This window comes from Thalassophryne amazonica, chromosome 20 (genome assembly GCF_902500255.1).
Source record: "Thalassophryne amazonica chromosome 20, fThaAma1.1, whole genome shotgun sequence".
In the NCBI taxonomy this organism is placed as follows: domain Eukaryota; kingdom Metazoa; phylum Chordata; class Actinopteri; order Batrachoidiformes; family Batrachoididae; genus Thalassophryne; species Thalassophryne amazonica.
Window position 1 is genome coordinate 13,546,277 of NC_047122.1, and position 24,781 is coordinate 13,571,057.

At 40.8% G+C, this 24,781-nt stretch overlaps 1 protein-coding gene across 4 annotated transcripts in view; it reads right to left on the reverse strand.

Annotated features, from left to right (window-relative positions):
* Nucleotides 1-204: 204 nt before the first annotated feature.
* ppp1r10 (protein phosphatase 1, regulatory subunit 10) overlaps nt 205-24,781 on the reverse strand; it is a 29,063-nt gene continuing 4,486 nt past the window's right edge. For 2 of the 4 annotated variants that reach the window (XM_034160448.1, XM_034160449.1), the window contains 14 exons: nt 19,388-19,523; nt 19,254-19,305; nt 19,071-19,160; nt 18,868-18,996; nt 18,688-18,793; nt 17,608-17,711; nt 17,393-17,520; nt 12,424-12,586; nt 11,940-12,083; nt 7,604-7,850; nt 7,431-7,506; nt 5,385-5,597; nt 4,998-5,121; nt 3,608-4,904 (listed from right to left, as the gene is read on the reverse strand). In XM_034160448.1, coding sequence (XP_034016339.1) covers nt 4,378-4,904; nt 4,998-5,121; nt 5,385-5,597; nt 7,431-7,506; nt 7,604-7,850; nt 11,940-12,083; nt 12,424-12,586; nt 17,393-17,520; nt 17,608-17,711; nt 18,688-18,793; nt 18,868-18,996; nt 19,071-19,160; nt 19,254-19,305; nt 19,388-19,523 — 2,239 coding nt within the window. In that variant the 3' untranslated portion in view covers nt 3,608-4,377. Of the gene's footprint in view, nt 1,113-3,607; nt 4,905-4,997; nt 5,122-5,384; nt 5,598-7,430; nt 7,507-7,603; nt 7,851-11,939; nt 12,084-12,423; nt 12,587-17,392; nt 17,521-17,607; nt 17,712-18,687; nt 18,794-18,867; nt 18,997-19,070; nt 19,161-19,253; nt 19,306-19,387; nt 19,524-24,781 lie in introns of those variants that run through there. The other 2 variants (XM_034160451.1, XM_034160450.1) reach the window with 2 other exon arrangements.

Genomic DNA, 24,781 nt, shown 5'->3' on the forward strand with positions numbered 1-24,781 from the left:
TACTTATGTACATGTGATTTCTTAGTTTTTCTTTTTTAATAAATTTGCAAAAAATTGTAAAAGCTTTTTTCATGTTGTCATGATGGGGTGTTATGAAACTCCCTTTCAGAATAAGGCTGGAACATAAAATGTAAAAAAGTGAAGCGCCGTGAATACGTTCTGGATGTACTGCAAAGATCAAACTGCAACGGTCTTTGTGTATGTAGTTGCCATTTATTTATTTACACAAAAAATTAATACAAATGCTTTAGACAATCTGTTGGTCCACTTAGAGAGGGACCACGATTGTCTCAATGTAAAAAATTACAAGGAACATGACATATGGAACATGGGAAGAAGCACAAAAAAAAAAAGGTCCCAAAAGAGACACAGAGGTGTAAGTTTTCACAGAAAACACTGAGTTATGGGCGAGCACAGAACACTGATGAGGGGACGGCGCACTAACGGGAACAACACACCGTGCTCACGTGTGATAAGAACATGTCCACACCACTGTCACTGGAGATGCACAAAAGAAGTGGAGCTCATCTTCAAGTCCTTGCTGATCCCTTTGGGAAGGCGTGGCTCAGAGTTTACTCCCCATGAGTAGCAGAAGCTCCTCGTGACCTTTAGAAAGTGCTCTTTTGTTTGTTTTCTATAAGAATGCCAGGAAGTCTCATTAAAAGAACTCAGGCTTCATAAAAGTGTGAGATCAAATGTGATGTGATGAGAAACCATTTGATCCTTGGAAGTTGGAAAGCTTCCTGCTGGACTTTCTTTCCGTACAGAGTCTGACCCTCAAGGTCGTGATCCTACAGATGGGCCGGCACAGCTGCTTCATGCCGTTTTCTGTTCTCCGTTGCTCTGGAAGTCACATCTTCAGTTTTTTTGTGGCAACACTGTTCACTCCGGAGTGGATCCTGATCACAGAACAAGGTTCTAAGCTTTCACCACAGGTGGGCTTCCACAGTGGCTTGCAGACAGCAGCACCAACTAGTGTCCATGTTGGTTGTTAAGGTGGTTTGGAGGCAGTGGTGGTCCATTGACACCAGGATGGTAAAATGCACAATTGTTCTCATAGCGACAGCTTCCCTTCATCATGAAGTGTCGACACACCGGCCTGTTGGACATGTCTGATGGAGAAACAGAAAACAGCATTAAGGTCAGCAAACGCAGCACATCTTTTATTACACCTTTAAACTGCAACTGCACTGTGTGAAATCATCTACCTGGAATTTGACTGCATTATTAGTGGCTTTTATAGAACGGGTGAGTGGGTCCTTGTTATGTCATGTGGCATGTATTATTCGTCCCATTTGTGTTACATTGCATTTAGTGTGCAAATTTGGTTCCACACGTTTTGTACCATTGCACACTGTGAACCCCGCCCACACGAGTGGGGGAGGCATTTAGCTAAACATGGCAGACTTTGTTTTGCTAACGAATGAGGATTTAAACGAGCTAATTGACAGCGCTAACACTAACACACAGACCTGTTAGGATGAAAGCCTGGACAAATTTCTGACGCAATTTTTCGCTGGACTGAGGAGGTACATGAAGTCTTTTTTTGTTTTTTGTTTTTTAAGTACACAAAGTGAGTTCACAGCATCACGGACGACATCGTCACTCATTTTTGAACTTTCTGTTTTTCCAAGTTGACTGAGAACAATTTGGACTCCTGTTTAAAGTTCGTGTTGGACTTTTGATGTCAAAGCAGCAGTGACACACAGCAAAATGTAAGTCCCTTTTCTGTTTATAAATTAATGTATCAAATGACGAGGATCTAATTTAGCTGTTATATTTGGTGAAAGGTGCAACATCCCAGCTTTCACCGACTTAAATATTTGTACCAATGATGTTAATATTTTCCAGAGTTCCTACAGCTTCAGGTAAAATAAATTTAACTTTTTAAATGGCAGTCAGAAAGAAGTTTAAGACCAATAACTGAAAATGAAAGGGGGGGAAATACATGCAATATAAACTTAAAGGTTGAGGAGAAATTTGCCCATTTATTTATTGTAACATAAAATATGCTTTACTGGTTTAAGCCATGATGCCAAATTTTGATTGAAAAGATAAATTTGCACTTCCCATGAGTCTCTGCTCCAAGTATTGTGGCAGAGTTTTGTTGGTTTCAGTTAAAGTCTGTCAGCAAAACCCAACAAAACTTTGCCACAACTCAGGCTTTGTAAAAATGTGAGATCAAATGTGATGACATGAGAAACAGCTTGAGGGCAGTTATGAAAAGACTGATTCAAGACATTTTAATGTCAATTAAGGCCTTATTTTTGGTTTAACAAATTCAACACCTTTTAAGACTTTAAGGATCTGCAGGAACCTGAATTCCTGTTTGTTGTGGAGAGAGAGAATGAATCCCTCAGTTTAATGAGTATCTGCAAGTTCTGACAAACCTGCAGGAAGTTGGCATGTAAACTGTTCCTGAAGCAGGCAGCCAATCAGGAACGACCAGACCGTCCCACCAAATACAGACACTCAGCTGCCAAGTCAGTTTAATTTCTAAATTAATGCAAATATTTAAGTGATTATTTCATACAGTAGAAATATAATCCGGAGGGGAGTTTGGGGGGAAATCATGTACAAACTAGTACTTGATTCATTTTTTTTTAAATAATATAATAAGTGCATCTGAAATAGGACTCCTCAGTGTACCACAGCAGGATTAGGTCATGCTTTCAGTATGTCTGGTTCTGGTCCCAGACAGATTCTGTCTGAATTTGAACCTATTTCACTAGATAACTTGAGTTTGTGATGGAGATCACGAGCACAGCTTGCTCTTTGGATCCTCTGCTGCTTGTAAAGCAGCTTCTCACTCAACACGGGTCTGTTTTGCTTTAAGACTGCTGAAGTTAAACCTTAACTTCTGAAGAAACCTGATTTGGACCAGTGGATTCTGAAAATGGACTGACATCTAAGGTCTTGATCTTGTCAAAGATTCTGGAGAAGGTGGTTTCAAGACAACTTGTAAAACATTTGTCTGAGAATTTGCATTCTAGAGAGGGCACTCAGACGTGCGCGAGCTGCTGCTTGCTCTGGATGATGACGTCACGTTGACTTTGACAGTGGATTTGAGCACTGCATTTGAATCTGCCATTTTGTTGAAAAGACTGGAGAATTTGTTTGTCGTTTCTGGTCAAGTGCTTTTGTGGCCAAGATGTTTGATTCAATGACATGTCACTGGAATCACCTGTGGTTAAGTGAACTCCATTCTTACTTTTTGGTTTCTTTGTATATGGCACCATTTGGAGACGTTTGCCACTACTCTGGAATTGATTTTGTTACGACAGTTTACAATTATATCTGCCTGTTTTTGCAGAAAATGTCTAATGTTGCCACGTTGGTGGCTTGTCTGGTTAATGCAGAGTTGGATGTCAAACTTCCTGCTTCTGAACTCTAATAAGCCTGAGGTGATGTTTGTTAGACCTGCCAGGCTGAGGTTCATGTAATCATCTTACACAGTCTCTGTCAGCACAGATACTGTCAAAAATCTTGGTGCAATCTTGGATAAGACTCTTTTGATACACATCAAGGAAGTGACGTGCTGCCCCTTTACATTTACATAAAAAGATCAACTCTGTGTATAATGGATGTTCAAGTACTGGTCCATGGTTTTTTGTTGTCCAGAATTTATTATACAGTGATCTAAAATCTGATATTACATAACTTTTGTGAGCCAAAGACTTTGGTAAATCCATTTCTAACACCAAGACATGTTGTCCATATTGAGATAAAGTGTATTCTCAAAGATGTGAAGAATTTCTAAAGACATTTTCAGCTTTAGAGCCAAATTATCTTTTACACAATATTTTAGACAAATGTCTCACATTCAAAAAAACAGATTGTTCTGAACATTTTGATATGCAACACATGAACATAACATTTTATGCAAGTACCTTAAAAGGGAAATAACTTAAGATATCGTAACATGACCTGAGCGTGGTGGCTTAAGACTTACCTTCATTCCTAAGGCATAACCTTTGAGTGCCGGGAAGTAAGGTTTTATGTTCTGATGTCCTCATTTGTACTTTATAATTTAATTTATTTTAATATGCCTTTTATGTTGTGCAGTGTTTTATGGGCCCTGTTATACCACACATATATATATATATATATTTTAAGTGCTTTATAAATAAATTATACAAGTCATTAATTCATTTATATATGAGGCACGTATGTGCATACATATAATTTATTTATAAAGCACTTCCTAAACACAGTCAATCCTAAAAGCCAGAGAAACAAACACACGTCAGCACCTGTTCAGCAAATATTGTCAACAGATGTTAAATTGAGTGATAATACAGAGTGAGAGAAGCCAATGACATACCCATTTATACGTTTTAGGAGATAGGAAAACATTTCCATGTTGCTTCAAGATCATCACACACAAAGGCACTTTATAAAAATAAAAATAAATAAATAATCTTGGTCTGAGTTTGGCAAAAAGCATGTAGGAAACCACCTCATCTCTGCCACTATTTCTGTAATAAATTCTCTATGTGTATGATGTGTGTAACCCCTGTGTCTCTGCCAGCACTTGTCTCTTGAAGAGCATGTACCATTCATGTTGTTGAGTCCTCCTCTAGGACCTCCTCGGCCTCGGCCCCTGAAGCCTTGGTCAACCCCTCGACCCCGACCTCCTCGATGAAAGTGACCTCCTCGATGGGGCCCTCCTCTCATGGATTCATCTCCCCAGTAGTTGCCGTTTTCCCCACGACCTTGGTTTGGTGGTGGCCCCATCATGCGAGGGCCACCACCAGCATTGAAATGTGGTCCATGATTGTGGGGTGGAGGTGGGTGGTTGAAGCGAGGACCTCCAGGTGGGTTGTTGGGTGGGTAGCTGTTCATGGGCATCTGCATGTGCATGTTGTTCATTCCTGGGCCATGGCCCAGCAAGCCTGGATTGACAAGATTAAGAGGAACAGCAGGTTGTTGAAGACATCTGAAGCACTCAGGCAGGTTGTCATCAAGCTGTGACAACAGACTAAGTGGTGACTTACCTGGTGGAGGTCCATTTTGATTTTGGTTCTGGCTCTGCTGTAAGGAGCCCAGCAACTGCTTAATCTTCTCAGAGAAGTCTGGCTGCTTGATGAGTTCTTCTGTAGACTGGTTACCCTGAGCACCCTGTAAACAACAACACACGTTAACAAACAACAGCCACTGTTGTCCAATGACAAATTCATTGACACAAAAAGCTGAAAAACTGAATTATGTATTTGTGCGTGCCCGTTTACATTAAAAAAAAAAAGAAGATTCCTGAATTGCCGGTCTTCATTAGTCAGCTCTAACTAGACTTTCCACAGTCACCATCATTAAAAAAAAAAAAAAAAGAATTAAACAGAGATTCCACAACCTGCTGTAAACTGTGAATGCAGTAATTTATGTACCATTATCGAGGAAAGCAGCTCCTGTACATTCACAGTGGGGGTCACGGGGTTGGAGACAGTACTTGTGGCTTGAGGGCTGCGGGAGCTGCTGCTCAAGTTAACCATGAGGTTTGCCAGCACAGGGGGAAGCTTGGAGGCTTCATTGGCGGCCATGGCTGAGCTTTGCTGTGGCAGTGTGTCCTCAACATAGCTGTCATCCACCATGGACAAGTCCTGCACAAAAACAATAAGAACACAGACTGCTTAGTGAGGAAGGCATCACCTTCACATTCATACAGTGTGTGTGTGTGTCAGTGGTGGGCACAGCTAACCAAAACGTTAGCTTTGATAACAGATAATCAGCTAACTGAAAAGTTATCTTTTATAAAGCTAAACCAATAAACCATCCAAAAATTTATCGGAAGCTACAGATAACTGATAACTTCCAGTATTGTCTCCGGTACACTTGCAACTACTAACAAGCTGATTTTGAGTTTTAACACCACAATGGCTTCTTGGTGCATCAAAGGGGACCACAGACCCAAACAATAAGTCAGCACTTCTGTCTTTGTGCACCCTGCCCCCTGCTGGAAGCGCCTGTTTATTACATAGCTTCCAGCAACGAAACTCAATTCTCTACGCAATAACAGCGTTGCCGTGAGGTGGAGGTCTTGGAAAATAAAGCAGTGCTGACTTATGGTTTGATTTATAAATAAAATTAATACAGATAGAATAACTCCATTAATGTCAATGCTGTCATTTGTACAAAGTTAAAATATAACATACATCTTTTAATTTTAAATAATGCACCAATTCTGAAGTTTTGTAACAAACACAGACAGATGCCAAAGGGATGATGGGTAAAATGTGCCTCCGCTAACACTGACTGGTTGACTCATTCATTCTATGTAAAAACCAATACATTAATGTGAGTTGTGTCGTGTGTTGGTGTTTACATATAAATGTGCTTTTGTAAAATATTCCAGTTTTAATTTTGTAAAAAAAAAAAAAAGTAGTCACGTTGTAATTAGATAGCTGTCTGATATAGCCGGTGTCAAAATAAAATAAACAGAACACTGCCATCTACTGGTTCCCAGATGCTCAGTACTTAGGGCGAATACTGCCATGAACACTCCTGACCAGTAGATGGCAGTAGAGGCCATGAATACTTGCCAAAACAAAAGATTCGTGGAATTTAATAAATAAACTGAATTTCAGACATCTTATATATATTACTCTGAAACAAAGATGACAGTGTTTGACATTAGCAGGACTCGATTGCAGTGATTCCAATTCAAAGTAATGGAGAAGCTACCTGGGATTCTTCTGGCATTTTTACATAAAACCAACACAGTAACAACGTCTATAAACCCAGAGAATATATTCACGAGAGTTTTAGGCACAATATACAGAGTTTAATGCTGTTGTCTGTGTGGAGTCTGATCAGAGCGTCTCAAATGCATTTCTTCTGTTGTGAATGTACTGAGATTACCCATAATGCATTGGGCACAGCATATCCACACTAAAACTTTCAAAATTAGTGCATTACTTTAAAACTAAAACATATATCTGATATTTTCATGTTATAAAACTTCAGACGTGACGTTAATTTAAATAACTTGTCCAAAATTAGTTTGGTTAAAATTTTAACCATAAGTTAAAACTGTATGCCTCTGGATGACTTGGGTGATATTGCCAGCCTATCAGTATGGGGTCAAAAGAAATTAGTTTTTTCTTTTCTGTGATCAGTTCTCCTTTGCCTGCAGAGGATAGAACTGCACATCTACTACAAAACATTTAACAGGTAGGTACTCAATTGATTTTAGACTTCAGAAATGTTTGTAACTATTAAGCTTTACCACATCTGCAAAAATATGTTAGCTGTCTAAAAATTATAGGACCAAAACTTATCGGAAGATAATTAGTCTGATAATGGTTTTCAAAGTTATCTGAAAAGCTAATTCGATAATGAAAACATTATCTTCGATAATTGGCGGTTAGCGGAACTGTGCCCACCACTGGTGTGTGTGTAGGTGTGTGTGCGCACATGCTGCGCAGCATACCCACCTCATCCAAAGGGATAAGACGTGGAGGCATGGGCTCATATGGCTCAGGGTCTGGTTCATGGGGACTGTCAGGCACACTAAGCAGTAAAGTGTCAGAAGAACACAATATTAGGATCTCACAATTCTAAGTTTATTTGTAAGAAGAATCATTCTGTTTGCATCTTGCTCTCCTACCTCTCCTTGCTGAGAAAGATCTCCTGTAGGATGCCCATCTCACGGTCCCTCTGGGTGAGTTTCTCTGTGGAGTTGGTCCCTGGGGTAACCAGACTGCCAGCTAGTGTCAGAGGCCTTGGAGGTGTCCAGGGGATCCTTTCTTCCATGGCATCGTGGGACAGCCGACGAGCCATCTCAAACGTATGCCTGTCCATCATCAGCTCACGTTTAGCTGCCTCACCAAAGTCCTTGATCTTATTGACATTAACTGTAGGCAAAGAAAAACTAAGATTATCCTCTGTATAGGCTCCAAGGCCCAATGGTGCCAGTGCCCATCTCAAGAGAGTGAAGCAGGTGATAGTACACAACTTCCCCTGGAAGGGTCACTGGTCCAACACATATTACTGCCCCAGCCAAGGCCAGGACCCAGCTTGTCCAGAGACTCAACCAGATAGCGTGATGTGGGACCACAGAGATATCAATGGATCAAAAATCAATACACGATATGAGAAACACATCAGTGGTGCACATGTGGAGCAACCAAGACTCAGAATGAACATAGAATACCCAATACAGTGCATCACGACAGAGCAGGGTCGTATCTAAAACCAGATTTAGCAGTCGAGTGTGTCTAAAACAACCAAAAGCCTTTTTCAGCACTTGGAGAAAATCTATGAAGTCCTTGTATAAACTTACATATAAATCCATATATTCAGTATGTTACCCTTATTTGACGTGCAAAATTGCCACAGCATCAATGACATCCAAATTGATTGATAAAACTTTAGAATGTTTTATTAAACCCTTTCTTATAGAAGTAATGCAATCACATTATAATTACTAACATTCCTTTTAGTTAGGAATGTTACCAGTCATAATGTGATTAGTTAATTCCAATCTGATTTACAACCACCAATATTTCTAAGACATCACCAAATTGAAGATTGTTATGCTACGTGATGATATCCAGCTCTGTATATTCAAGGTGCGTGACAGCAGATGTATCTGTCTGTGTTGAACTCTCTGTAAAAATGTCAAGGTCAAGCAAATCTGACCTCTGGAAAGGCCTCATGTTGCAGTGCGTGTTAATAAAATTATTTTCTTATGTTTGAGACTTGCAATGTGTTCATAGTCACAATGGAACAACTGAAAATTCAGTTAATTATGAAGCACTAACGCTGATATTAATACCCAGGGAAAGAGATACAGATTTTATATTTATGGTAGTTTTACCAAGAACCATATACAAATGATGTTATGAAAATAGGCCAAGACTGACTTCCGTGCATCTATATTTGTCACATCAACACAATGGTGCATTCAAATGAATGCCACAATGTAAATAATGTAATTAATGCAATGCTGTGCTTGTTCTGTTGGACCTCAGTGCTGCTTTTGATACTGTTGACCATAAAATTTTATTACAGAGATTAGAGCATGTCATAGGTATTAAAGGCACTGCGCTGCGGTGGTTTGAATCATATTTGTCTAATAGATTACAGTTTGTTCATGTAAATGGGGAATCTTCTTCACAGACTAAAGTTAATTATGGAGTTCCACAAGGTTCTGTGCTAGAACCAATTTTATTCACTTTATACATGCTTCCCTTGGGCAGTATTATTAGACGGTATTGCTTAAATTTTCATTGTTACGCAGATGATACCCAGCTTTATCTATCCATGAAGCCAGAGGATACACACCAATTAGCTAAACTGCAGGATTGTCTTACAGACATAAAGACATGGATGACCTCTAATTTCCTGCTTTTAAACTCAGATAAAACTGAAGTTATTGTACTTGGCCCCACAAATCTTAGAAGCATGGTGTCTAACCAGATTGTTACTCTGGATGGCATTTCCCTGATCTCTAGTAATACTGTGAGAAATCTTGGAGTTATTTTTGATCAGGATATGTCATTCAAAGCGCATATTAAACAAATATGTAGGACTGCCTTTTTGCATTTACGCAATATCTCTAAAATCAGAAAGGTCTTGTCTCAGAGTGATGCTGAAAAACTAATTCATGCATTTATTTCCTCTAGGCTGGACTATTGTAATTCATTATTATCAGGTTGTCCTAAAAGTTCCCTAAAAAGCCTTCAGTTGGTTCAGAATGCTGCAGCTAGAGTACTGACGGGGACTAGCAGGAGAGAGCATATCTCACCCGTGTTGGCCTCCCTTCATTGGCTTCCTGTTAATGCTAGAATAGAATTTAAAATTCTTCTTCTTACTTATAAGGTTTTGAATAATCAGGTCCCATCTTATCTTAGGGACCTCGTAGTACCATATTACCCCATTAGAGCGCTTCGCTCTCAGACTGCGGGCTTACTTGTAGTTCCTAGGGTTTGTAAGAGTAGATTGGGAGGCAGAGCCTTCAGCTTTCAGGCTCCTCTCCTGTGGAACCAGCTCCCAATTCAGATCAGGGAGACAGATACCCTCTCTACTTTTAAGATTAGGCTTAAAACTTTCCTTTTCGCTAAGGCTTATAGTTAGGGCTGGATCGGGTGACCCTGGACCATCCCTTGGTTATGTTGCTTTAGACGTAGACTGTGGGGGGGTTCCCATGATGCACTGTTTCTTTCTCTTTTTGCTCCGTATGCATCACTCTGCATTTAATCATTAGTGATCGATCTCTTTTTCCTGGTTCTTTCCCTCAGCCCCAACCAGTCTCAGCAGAAGACTGCCCCTCCCTGAGCCTGGTTCTGCTGGAGGTTTCTTCCTGTTAAAAGGGAGTTTTTCCTTCCCACTGTGGCCAAGTGCTTGCTCATAGGGGGTCGTTTTGACCGTTGGGGTTTTTCATAATTATTGTATGGCCTTGCCTTGCAATGTGGAGCGCCTTGGGGCAACTGTTTGTTGTGATTTGGCGCTATATAAGAAAAAAGTTGATTGATTGATTGATTGACTTTCCTCACTCTTCTTCTTTCACAGTCACTCAGTTTTTGAGAACTGTCTACTCCAGGCAGATTTACCACAGAGTGTTTGTATTTCTTCATAATTGATGTAAATAAAGACATATTCAGTGGCAGCTTCACCATCAGAGAGCCTCATCCACAACGAGCACAAGACTCCAAGCTGTCACTGATGTTAAAGGGTATTAAGAACAGGGGTATGTAAACTTTTGATCCAGGTTATCATTGTGCAAGTCAATCTCAATCAAGCTCAATAACACCATATTTGCAGCATATCATATTGGAATATGCAATAATATATAGTAAGAATATGAATAAATGTCAACTGTCCACATAGACATCTGGGGTGACAGAAAATTGACACTTTTTCAAAATTATTTTTTTCAACAACTATAAATTTTGTTAAAAGAACCTGGTGTATCATTTAAATGTGTAAATATGTTCCATAATAAGACAAACCATCATAGAAAATGTTCTATAGCTGGTATTTTTCTTTGATTTTGAACTAATCAAAGATACGAACGACATGTAAAATTTTGGGTTTTCTACCATCTCGAGGCCTTTGTGGAAGGCAGATGCCACTAGATACACCAAACCTGCCAACATTTCCAGACTCTACACCAAAAGTTAGCCCAGCCTGAGCAGTTTCAAAGCTGTGAAGCATATAGGGAGCTCATTAACTTGAAAAAACAGTTTTCACGATATGTGAAAAATTCACAAAATTTTACAAAGGCTGTAACTTCAAATGTTTGCAAGATACAAACCTAATTTTTGGCATTTCACCAAAGCTTCATAAAAGGAATAACATATCAAACTGACAGAACAGAAGGAGGGGTGACGAGGAAAAAAAAAAAAAAAAAAAAAAAAAAAAAACAAGAAAAAATAGATTCACATCCGAATCACGATTCTTATTTATTAAGATGCTGAACTGATCCAAAATGTCCAAGAATTGATTTTTAAAAAGCATTTTAAAAAACATTGTCTTGCTTACTCGATGCATGTACTGTTTGTCAGGCAACGGCCTCCGTACTACAGCGTCCCCGCGAGGGGAGGGTCCGGCATGCTTCAAACATTCGTGAGCTGCAGTTTAGCATTGCGGACGAAGAGCTAATTCAGCCAGCACCGTCTTTGCTGAAGGCAAATGTTTGGGCGCATTTTGGATTTTATTATTTGCTGCGTAAGAAGGAGCTCGACATGACTTATGCAGTGTGCAAAATCTGCAAAATGAAAGTCAAGTACTTCGGAAACACTTCAAATCCGCAAGCCCACATGCTACGTCATCACCCGGAGCTAAAAGAAGCGGAGCAGCGGTATCTGGTGACTACTGACCAGCGCACACTCCATCACTTCGCTAAACTGCCAGCCAACTCTGAACGAGCAAAGCAGATAAGTAAATTTACATCTTTAGAATCACTAAATCACAGAGCACATGCATTCTGTAAATTTTACCTCTTTCAGTCTCATCAAGGTCAAAATAGAAGTAGTGTTTTAGCTGTTCCTCCTCAGCCCAATGAACTGTCTTTTTCTTCTTTCCCTTTTTAGTCAAGTTTTCTTCTTCACCTCGTGGCTCTGCCAAAGCATTTGGCTTCTCACCTAAAAACCACAAAAATAAACAGATGGTGTGAATAGGCAGATAAAAAAACAGCAAATTTGCCCAATTAAAATTTTAAAAAGTTTTAATTTATATTTCAATGTTCAATCATCTTCTCTTCAAAACAAAGAAACATGACAAAATAGGCACTGCTGGACATTATTTATACAAAAAAGGCCCAGTGTGAACATGTATTCTGTCTTTTCCAGCCTCTTGAACATAAAATTAATGCAAGAGCTTCTTGGTCGAGTACTTCAAAATGTACAAAATAAATAACCAGACTTCTGCACCTTTTTCTGACTCTAGTCAGAGAGAGAGAGGAACATTTAAAGGTGCTGCTACCATTACTATCAGGGGTCTCCGTGTCCTCGGATGGAACCGGTGTCCCAGGCTGCTCGGGCTCCTGACTTTCCTCGGGGGGAGTCGTCGACGCTCCAGTTTCCGGTGATGACGGTTTAGCAGAAGGTGATGTGTATGCAGGCGGCTTAGTGTCAAAAGGACTCGCCTGGTAACACACAGTTAATACAATCAATCAATCAATCAATTTTTTTATATAGCGCCAAATCACAACAAACAGTTGCCCCAAGGCGCTTTATATTGTAAGGCAAGGCCATACAATAATTATGTAAAACCCCAACGGTCAAAAACGACCCCCTGTGAGCAAGCACTTGGCTACAGTGGGAAGGAAAAACTCCCTTTTAACAGGAAGAAACCTCCAGCAGAACCAGGCTCAGGGAGGGGCAGTCTTCTGCTGGGACTGGTTGGGGCTGAGGGAGAGAACCAGGAAAAAGACATGCTGTGGAGGGGAGCAGAGATCGATCACTAATGATTAAATGCAGAGTGGTGCATACAGAGCAAAAAGAGAAAGAAACAGTGCATCATGGGAACCCCCCAGCAGTCTACGTCTATAGCAGCATAACTAAGGGATGGTTCAGGGTCACCTGATCCAGCCCTAACTATAAGCTTTAGCAAAAAGGAAAGTTTTAAGCCTAATCTTAAAAGTAGAGAGGGTGTCTGTCTCCCTGATCTGAATTGGGAGCTGGTTCCACAGGAGAGGAGCCTGAAAGCTGAAGGCTCTGCCTCCCATTCTACTCTTACAAACCCTAGGAACTACAAGTAAGCCTGCAGTCTGAGAGCGAAGCGCTCTATTGGGGTGATATGGTACTACGAGGTCCCTAAGATAAGATGGGACCTGATTATTCAAAACCTTATAAGTAAGAAGAAGAATTTTAAATTCTATTCTAGAATTAACAGGAAGCCAATGAAGAGAGGCCAATATGGGTGAGATATGCTCTCTCCTTCTAGTCCCCGTCAGTACTCTAGCTGCAGCATTTTGAATTAACTGAAGGCTTTTTAGGGAACTTTTAGGACAACCTGATAATAATGAATTACAATAGTCCAGCCTAGAGGAAATAAATGCATGAATTAGTTTTTCAGCATCACTCTGAGACAAGACCTTTCTGATTTTAGAGATATTGCGTAAATGCAAAAAAGCAGTCCTACATATTTGTTTAATATGCGCTTTGAATGACATATCCTGATCAAAAATGACTCCAAGATTTCTCACAGTATTACTAGAGGTCAGGGTAATGCCATCCACAGTAAGGATCTGGTTAGACACCATGTTTCTAAGATTTGTGGGGCCAAGTACAATAACTTCAGTTTTATCTGAGTTTAAAAGCAGGAAATTAGAGGTCATCCATGTCTTTATGTCTGTAAGACAATCCTGCAGTTTAGCTAATTGGTGTGTGTTGTCTGGCTTCATGGATAGATAAAGCTGGGTATCATCTGCGTAACAATGAAAATTTAAGCAATACCGTCTAATAATACTGCCTAAGGGAAGCATATATAAAGTGAATAAAATTGGTCCTAGCACAGAACCTTGTGGAACTCCATAATTAACTTTAGTCTGTGAAGAAGATTCCCCATTTACATGAACAAATTGTAATCTATTAGACAAATATGATTCAAACCACCGCAGCGCAGTGCCTTTAATACCTATGGCATGCTCTAATCTCTGTAATAAAATTTTATGGTCAACAGTATCAAAAGCAGCACTGAGGTCTAACAGAACAAGCACAGAGATGAGTCCACTGTCCGAGGCCATAAGAAGATCATTTGTAACCTTCACTAATGCTGTTTCTGTACTATGATGAATTCTAAAACCTGACTGAAACTCTTCAAATAGACCATTCCTCTGCAGATGATCAGTTAGCTGTTTTACAACTACCCTTTCAAGAATTTTTGAGAGAAAAGGAAGGTTGGAGATTGGCCTATAATTAGCTAAGATAACTGGGTCAAGTGATGGCTTTTTAAGTAATGGTTTAATTACTGCCACCTTAAAAGCCTGTGGTACATAGCCAACTAACAAAGATAGATTGATCATATTTAAGATCGAAGCATTAAATAATGGTAGGGCTTCCTTGAGCAGCCTGGTAGGAATGGGGTCTAATAAACATGTTGATGGTTTGGATGAAGTAACTAATGAAAATAACTCAGACAGAACAATCGGAGAGAAAGAGTCTAACCAAATACCGGCATCACTGAAAGCAGCCAAAGATAACGATACGTCTTTGGGATGGTTATGAGTAATTTTTTCTCTAATAGTTAAAATTTTGTTAGCAAAGAAAGTCATGAACTCATTACTAGTTAAAGTTAATGGAATACTCAGCTCAATAGAGCTCTGACTCTTTGTCAGCCTGGCTACAGTGCTGAAAAGAAACCTGGGGTTGTTCTTATTTTCTTCAATTAGTGATGAGTAGAAAGATGTCCTAGCTTTACGGAGGGCTTTTTTATAGAGCAACAGACTCTTTTTCCAGGCTAAGTGAAGATCTTCTAAATTAGTGAGACGCCATTTCCTCTCCAACTTACGGGTTATCTGCTTTAAGCTACGAGTTTGAGAGTTATACCATGGAGTCAGACACTTCTGATTTAAAGCTCTCTTTTTCAGAGGAGCTACAGCATCCAAAGCTGTCTTCAATGAGGATGTAAAACTATTGACGAGATACTCTATCTCCCTTACAGAGTTTAGGTAGCTACTCTGCACTGTGTTGTTATATGGCATTAGAGAACATAAAGAAGGAATCATATCCTTAAACCTAGTTACAGCGCTTTCTGAAAGACTTCTAGTGTAATGAAACTTATTCCCTACTGCTGGGTAGTCCATCAGAGTAAATGTAAATGTTATTAAAAAATGATCAGACAGAAGGGAGTTTTCAGGGAATACTGTTAAGTCTTCTATTTCCATACCATAAGTCAGAACAAGATCTAAGATATGATTAAAGTGGTGGGTGGACTCATTTACTTTTTGAGCAAAGCCAATAGAGTCTAATAATAGATTAAATGCAGTGTTGAGGCTGTCATTCTCAGCATCTGTGTGGATGTTAAAATCGCCCACTATAATTATCTTATCTGAGCTAAGCACTAAGTCAGACAAAAGGTCTGAAAATTCACAGAGAAACTCACAGTAACGACCAGGTGGACGATAGATAATAACAAATAAAACTGGTTTTTGGGACTTCCAATTTGGATGGACAAGACTAAGAGACAAGCTTTCAAATGAATTAAAGCTCTGTCTGGGTTTTTGATTAATTAATAAGCTGGAATGGAAGATTGCTGCTAATCCACCGCCCCGGCCCGTGCTACGAGCATTCTGACAGTTAGTGTGACTCGGGGGTGTTGACTCATTTAAACTAACATATTCATCCTGCTGTAACCAGGTTTCTGTTAGGCAGAATAAATCAATATGTTGATCAATTATTATATCATTTACCAACAGGGACTTAGAAGAGAGAGACCTAATGTTTAATAGACCACATTTAACTGTTTTAGTCTGTGGTGCAGTTGAAGGTGCTATATTATTTTTTCTTTTTGAATTTTTATGCTTAAATAGATTTTTGCTGGTTATTGGTAGTCTGGGAGCAGGCACCGTCTCTACGGGGATGGGGCAACGAGGGGATGGCAGGGGGAGAGAAGCTGCAGAGAGGTGTATAAGACTACAACTCTGCTTCCTGGTCCCAACCCTGGATAGTCACGGTTTGGAGGATTTAAGAAAATTAGCCAGATTTCTAGAAATGAGAGCTGCTCCATCCAAAGTGGGATGGATGCCGTCTCTCCTAACAAGACCAGGTTTTCCCCAGAAGCTTTGCCAATTATCTATGAAGCCCACCTCATTTTTTGGACACCACTCAGACAGCCAGCAATTCAAGGAGAACATGCGGCTAAACATGTCACTCCCGGTCCGATTGGGGAGGGGCCCAGAGAAAACTACAGAGTCCGACATTGTTTTTGCAAAGTTACACACCGATTTAATGTTAATTTTAGTGACCTCCGATTGGCGTAACCGGGTGTCATTACTGCCGACGTGAATTACAATCTTACCAAATTTACGCTTAGCCTTAACCAGCAGTTTCAAATTTCCTTCAATGTCGCCTGCTCTGACCCCCGGAAGACAATTGACTATGGTTGCTGGTGTCGCTAACTTCACATTTCTCAAAATAGAGTCGCCAATAACCAGAGTTTGATCCTCGGCGGGTGTGTCGTCGAGTGGGGAAAAACGGTTAGAGATGTGAACGGGTTGGCGGTGTACACGGGGCTTCTGTTTAGGGCTACGCTTCCTCCTCACAGTCACCCAGTCGGCCTGCTTTCCCGGCTGCTCGGGATCTGCCAGGGGGGAACTAACGGCGGCTAAGCTACCTTGGTCTGCACCGACTACAGGGGCCTGGCTAGCTGTAGAATTTTCCACGGTGCGGAGCCGAGTCTCCAATTCGCCCAGCCTGGCCTCCAAAGCTACGAATAAGCTACACTTATTACAAGTACCATTACTGCTAAAGGAGGCCGAGGAATAACTAAACATTTCACACCCAGAGCAGAAAAGTGCGGGAGAGACAGGAGAAGCCGCCATGCTAAATCGGCTAAGAGCTAGTAGCTACGCTAAGCTAGCGGATTCCTAAAAACACGCAAAGTGAATAATGTGTAAATAATTTAGAGGTGATTCAGCAGAAGGAGTGCTTTAGTTAAGGCACGTAAAGATTACACTGGGAAACAAATCGTAATCTAGATAACTAGATCAATCTAACTGCGCAGATTAAACAGCTAACAGATACAGAAAAACACCGCTGTGCTCCGGAACAGGAAGTGATACAAAACTGCAGTGAGAGCCAACCACCAGTCCAACAGCTTAAACACGTTATTTTCATTATATGGAAAAAAAAAAAAAGAAGTTGTGAACTCAAGCTTCACAATTCTGACCAATCACAAGCCTGACTGCTGACAGTCTCACTCAGGTTAGCATTAGGACAGCAGTCGCTACCTTGTTAGACGTGGGGGAGGCAACCTTAGCATTAGCAGGGCTCCCTGTGCTGGGCTTCTTCTTTTTGATCTTGATGCCAGGTACTGGGGCAGAGTTCAGGGCATCCAGGAACCCAGTACACTCCATCGCTGCAACACAGGAGAAGTGATGAGATGAAGAAGTTCCACACCAACAATTACAACCTGCTGGTGTGCACGTATTGGCTGAAAACTTACGCTGTGCTGGAATGATCTTCACTTTAATCTCTTTGGCAGCGTTAGAAGGAGTATTTAGGGGCTTATATTTCTTCTCCAGATGAGGAGCGTCTGATAGACCAGAGCTGCAAATTGAACAAATTCAGGGAACAAGTGAAGAACTTTTATTTACCAAGAAAATAATGCTGGATAGGTGGATGTACAACCAACCATATCACCAACACAGGAAAAACGTGGCCCATCACAAGGGCTGCATGATTACAGGAAAAAGCCAAACTTTAGTTACTGTGTGAAACTGATTTGTGATACAGTGAATGAGTGTTCTTATAATGCTGCAGTTAGATCCATAAGCACTTAGACAGTGACCATTTTTGAAATGTTGCCTCCACAATGGAGTTAAAATGGATAAAGTGAAAATAACGTAGTACCACTTTCACTCAGCAGAGGGCGCAGTATATTTGTTGTATAGTATTAAAAGTAGACATTGGGGTGAGGGATTAATAACGGCAGACTGTGACCAACTGACCCAGGAGATCAAAGTGAGCAATGATGAATTTGTCAGGAGTGGCAGCAAAACTTAAGGAAATGACTGAGTCTTCATTTGTATGTGAAACAGCTGAGATACGCTGACCTTTCACATTTCTAACAAATGCAGCCTGAGCAGGCTCTCAGCCACATTCTGCTAATGTGGCTGAGAGAAACTCAAACTTAGTACAAATCTAAACAAGAAGTCTTCAACGGCTGATCAGGAGGAGGAAGTGATGGATTGTAATCCAACAGCTGTGAAGGCAGATGATGGCTGTAACAAGTCCTCAGACACCAATCGTGCAGGATTTTCCAGCCATCGGACCAGGTTAAGGATCTATCGAGGACTGTGGGTTTGTCAGCGTGCAACAACATTCTCACATTAAACCCACGCACAGATGTCTATAGAACAACCCTGGATGTCCTGATATCCTATGCGGGAATAGACCAAAAGACATGCTTCCTTGCCACGATGACGAGTACAAATCTAAAATATTTGACCAACTTTTTATTTTTAATACTTGAGAAGTAACAGCAGTAACAGGGCTCAACCACCAGGTGGTGCTGTGCTCATACCTTGGCCTCTTGAGAACTGGAGGCTTGATGTTGTACTTGTCTCCCAGCTGTGGAGCAGTGGGCGTCTTTTTAGCAGGAACAGGACTAGAAGTTTCCATCTCCAGTCCTAAAGAAAGCACAGTCACAGTCAGTGGGACACTTCTGGCGCGACCTACTCACTTCCTGCCAGTGTAGCTTTACCTATGGAGCGAATCTTAGCATGGCTGGGTGCATGTGCTTTAGATTTCTCCCTCTTCTTCTCCTCCTCTCCAGTCTTTTCCTTCACTTCCCGCAGCGGCACCTTTTGCTCCTCTTTCTTCTTCTTTTTATCTGGGGGAAAAAAAAAGTCCAGTGTCAAGCAGGAGCTAGTTAGGAAGGCAACAAGTGAGAGGATCAATCTATACCAGCAGGTAAGCCGCCACTGCCCGAGGCACTTTGGGAGCGGATTGTGGCCATCCAGCCATCCACCAGCACAGATGCCAACTTCCTCAGGTCTACAGGAGAAGAAAAACAGCTTTAAAACCAGCATACCCATAAAAACACAAAAGTAGCAAAGATTGTGGTTTTATTTAATAAAGGAAACTGACCTTCAGTCTCTGCACTCTTGCTCAGCTGCTTAACCAGCTTGGCTGTGTTGTTCTGGGAGGAGAGGACATTAAAAACAGAGATTAGGTCAGGCGGAGAACCAGAGGCTGGTCACAGAGCGGAAAAGAAGACATACCTGTTTGAGGTGATCCACCTTTAGAGGCAGCTTCTGCAGGGTGAGGAGGATGAGCTGCAGCAGAGGCGTGTTGTTGCTGGTTTTGGAGTACGTCAGCCATGAGTTCAACAGCCTGTAGCCTCCAACCCGGATAAACCTGGAAAAGGTCAGACAGACACTCTCATGGCTCAAGCAAAACTACAACCATATATCATCCACAAATCTTCAAAACTCTAGAGATCTTCTTTAAGCTGCAGTCCTGCTGTGTATTTCAGTGTTCAATAAACATCAACAGGGTTCTTGTTCACGTCAATGAGGCATTAAAATGTAGCACTGGTTCCCATAATCATGAGAATACATATAAAACCCCTCAGTATGGTGACCACTTAAACAACTTGAAAAATTAATTTGAATGTCTTTGATGCAATCAATTTTCTGTGCGGTTGTCAATTTTAAAACGCTGCATCAGTCAAAGCTTTCATCAAAGACACCAGATGTCACGATCTGATATCTGGTGGGAGTGATTAGACGGTGACTCCGAAAATTTTATTTAACCAGGTTAGTCCCATTGAGATTGAGACCCCTTTTCCAAGGGACATCTGGACATTATAAATTTTCCAACTAACCGAACCTGCATGTCTTTAAAATGTGGGAGGAAACCAGAGCACCCGGAGCAAACCCACAAAAAATATAATTTCCAATAATGCTTTTTCATGTGTATTTCAGTTAACACACAAACCTTCAGAATTAGTGTGTTACTTTAAAAGATATCTGTGATATTTTCAGTTTGTAAAATAACAGAGTTGCAGTTACTGTCAATAAACAATTAGTTTTGTCTGAACCAATGAAACCATGAGTGAAACTGTTTTTGTTTCTGCAGTTTCACTCATGGTTTCATTTATAATCAAAACTAATTCCGGACAGTTTATTGACATTAACAGCAGTTCTCATTTTTCAAGGTGGTAAAAATGTTCAGTTTTGGCGACATTCATCCTTGACCCAAAATACATAAACATATCACATGGCAAATGTCTGCTCTCCCCAGTTTGTGCGTGAGCAAAATTGCACGCATGCAGAGCATTTTGTCTTTTCTGCATTCTGGTGTAAGGATGTGCTTTTAATTTGACAAACAAATTTGACAAACAGAGACTGTGGCGAGAGACATTAAAAGCACTAACTTTACTTATGGTACCTGTGTAGCAGACCGAACGGCCCCCTCTAAAAATTGGTCCACCCCGCCTTCACAGCTCATGCGTCAGTCACTTGGGACCGCAGCAGCACGTCTGAGACTGACTCGTTACCCCCAAGCGATCAAAGGGAATAACGTGATTATCAACCATCAGATGACAACCATCAGATGACAAAGTAAAACCTCTTAAATCATTCTAAAGTCAGTTTTGAGCAGAAACAACGCTGTTTTAAGCAGAAAATGAGGTGATAATCAGTGAGTCGTTACTAATGTTCTGACATTCCGTAGGTGCAGCTGTACTGCGTTCTGATTGGTCCGCTGTCTTTTACTATGAAATAATGCTGAATTAATGTGGGAATGATGTTGTACAAAAGCTTCAGATATCTGTCGCTGAGATAGATGTTGACTGGAGTGCAGTTTTAAACAGAAAACAAGGCGATAATTGGTGAGATGTTACTGATGCTCTGAAATGATGTAGGCACCACAGCAGCTGTTGTGCGCTCTGATCTGTCCGCCGTCTTTTACTATAAAATAATGCTGAATTTATGTGGAAATGATTGTTGTACAAAAGCTACAGATATCCGTCAGTGAAATAGATAATGACTGAAGCGCAGAAACAAAGTGATAATCAGTGAATTGCTGGTGACGCTCAGAAATGATGCTCCTGACCTACAAAATGATGCATGTGTAATGAAGGTAGGGCAGACCAATTTTTAGGGGAGACCGTTCGGTCGGCAACACCGGGAGCATAACACTTAACTGACTGAACCAAATGAACTACAAAAACACAATAAAATCAATAACACTAACAACACTGTTAAACTAACATGAACCACAATAACAACATTTAAAACCCCCAAACCCCGAACTCCCATGGCAGCACAATATCCATTGTTTACTGGTTAGCTAAAATCGCCAATTTCTCAAAAAATATTTGTCCCATCAACTTTCCATTTTCGCAACATTCATCCGTGACCCAAAATACATAAGCATGCCAAATGGCAAATGTCAGCTCTCTCCAATTTCGCCATAGTCACGCAGGCATAAATGCACACAGAAGCCAACTAGCTATTATAGATAAGTAGTAGCATTATGGAAAATGTCAAAAGCAGACCTTTAATCAAGAGGTGTGGTAGAGGGCATGATTCCCCCCTCCCCCACCAACAATACCCTCTTTCCATCTGGATATGCCCCTGGTTTGCTGTCCGAGCAGGAGCAATCAAAAAATTATGTGGAAAGCGTGACCTGATTGAGAGGCAAAAAGGTTTCATGAATGCATTTTACGTTATGTCGTCATCAAAAAGAAATTTTAGGAGTATTTTGGGTGGAGGAGAACGTTAGTGTTCATCACCGCCCTGTAACACACCGAAACACACCGCCGCCATGAACATTTTGAATGAGGTAAATTTTTTTTTTATCTTGCGTCCGTCCAGCTTAGATTTTTTTTTTGTCAGGACTGCGTCAGCGCGAAACCTACCTATTGACAGCCCACTTGACGGAAATCAAGAACTAGAAGGAGAGAGCATATCTCACCCATATTGGCCTCTCTTCATTGGCTTCCTGTTAATTCTAGAATAGAATTTAAAATTCTTCTTCTTACTTATAAGGTTTTGAATAATCAGGTCCCATCTTATCTTAGGGACCTCGTAGTACCATATCACCCCAATAGAGCGCTTCGCTCTCAGACTGCAGGCTTACTTGTAGTTCCTAGGGTTTGTAAGAGTAGAATGGGAGGCAGAGCCTTCAGCTTTCAGGCTCCTCTCCTGTGGAACCAGCTCCCAATTCAGATCAGGGAGACAGACACCCTCTCTACTTTTAAGATTAGGCTTAAAACTTTCCTTTTTGCTAAAGCTTATAGTTAGGGCTGGATCAGGTGACCCTGAACCATCCCTTAGTTATGCTGCTATAGACGTAGACTGCTGGGGGGTTCCCATGATGCACTGTTTCTTTCTCTTTTTGCTCTGTATGCACCACTCTGCATTTAATCATTAGTGATCGATCTCTGCTCCCCTCCACAGCATGTCTTTTTCCTGGTTCTCTCCCTCAGCCCCAACCAGTCCCAGCGGAAGACTGCCCCTCCCTGGGCCTGGTTCTGCTGGAGGTTTCTTCCTGTTAAAAGGGAGTTTTTCCTTCCCACTGTAGCCAAGTGCTTGCTCACAGGGGGTCGTTTTGACCGTTGGGGTTTTACATAATTATTGTATGGCCTTGCCTTACAATATAAAGCGCCTTGGGGCAACTGTTTGTTGTGATTTGGCGCTATATAAAAAAATTGATTGATTGATTGATTGATTGAAATCCATCATAGCGATGGAGAACTTTAATCCCTGACAGCATCACTTTAAAAAGGGTACAAAACATTAATGAACTGCTGCCCTCATGGTTTTATCTTGTTCAAGTTAATAAACATGGATGAATGAAAAAGTTTCACCGAATGATATCAGGCCCCATTATGTTAATAACACCAATGAAAAATGTGGCCAAATAAACAAAATTTGAATCTGAATAATCATTTTAGCACTTCCAGAGCCCTTTGAGTTCAGTATTCTCTCACACAAACATCTTAGGAGTAAATGTTATTTTGACCTGACAGTGCACTAATTGTCTCATTTTTGTTTTTTAATCTTACCGCCAGTCTTCTGACTGCAGTGTGACATTAAAAGCTCTCAGTGTGGTCCACATCCATACAATCAGAGCTTTCAACAGGTGTCAGGTATCAGAATCTGACTAAACAGATTTTGACTCAGAAAACAAAAGAAAAAAAAAGAGCTGGAGGACTTCACCTCACTCCTCGTTAACTCGATTCACACCACAATCAGTGCAAACGTGTCATAAAAAAACAACAACAAAAAAACCCCCAAAAAAAAAACCCCTCTGAGATTCTTCACATTGCCTGACTGATGGTTTGTGGTAGACTTGGCATCATAGGCGGGGCCTTTGGGTGCCTTGCCCGCCCTTGGAGTCAGTTGTGACCACCCTGGACAGACAAGCCTGTCAGTCACCCGCCAACCACAAAATAAAAAAAATAAAAAAAACACAAGCTACCATGATTACAATATGTACAAATTTCCAATATAGATTATTCATAATAATGCTGATAAATAAAATATGGAATAATTATTAGACTATAGCCTGGTAGTCATCAGGTACACATACAAAAACAGGTGCAGCCGCAGTGGGAGTTCTCGCAGCAACCCGACTAGGGATGGGTATTGATAAGATTTTATCGATATCGATGCCATTATCGATTCTGCTTATCAATCCAATTACTTATCGATACCTCTTGCGAATTTTCTGTGTACTAAAAGTAGGCTTAAAGTAAATAAATATGAAATTGGTCACTGTATCCTTGGACTCTGGGCATAAATAAAAACAAACAAAATCTGTAGTTTTGTCAAAAGCATTTCCTTTCAGACATTTTGGCATGAATGTCACTCCATACCTCTGAACTGAGCTCAGCCGGCTGCTGCACATCTGTGCAGGACGTCTCATTTTGATTGATTGCAGTTTGTTTATATTACAACATTTGGAAAGAGGTGTCCATTGATTTAACCAGCGTTTCCCTTTTAAGTTATTAATTCCGACTGGACTCTATCATTCTAACTTGACTCGGCAGAGAGCCGTGCAGCGTTTGGAGCTGTGTGAACAGAACGGAGGACGATTCTTGTTTCTTTTTCGCAACAAGACAGGAGTCCCAGTTAGTGATTTTAATCCTCACAAAAGTGACTCACGACTGACATATTCAGGGATGAAAGTGGTGAAAAACAACAAAAAAAGCTGAAACCCAAAACTACCCCCCAACAGCACCCACACAAAAATGTTTGAATTCTAGAAGCTCTGAAATGCAATCTGGCACTATGACAGAAAATAAATTGCAGTGAGTGCAGCATCCACTTTGGTGAGAAAATAAACCCAACTTTCCTTATTCAAATTCATTCCAGTAGTATTCTGCTCTTACTAGGATACAGCAGTTTTCTATCCCTAGGTGTTCACAGGAGACACTTTTTTCATTCCTTCTTATGAGTTAGACAGTGTAACTGTAAAGTTATGTTTGTCATAGATGTAACATAATAATCGAGTTTCAGGTTCAGATGCCCTGTGAGCAATGAGACAAGTTTACTCATTGGCATGCAAAATTGCACCTCTCTGGCATGCAAGTGATTATCGGATATCTCAATAGGGCGAATGGTCTGAAATAAAGCGGGGTGGACAGGAGCGGCTGTGGGACA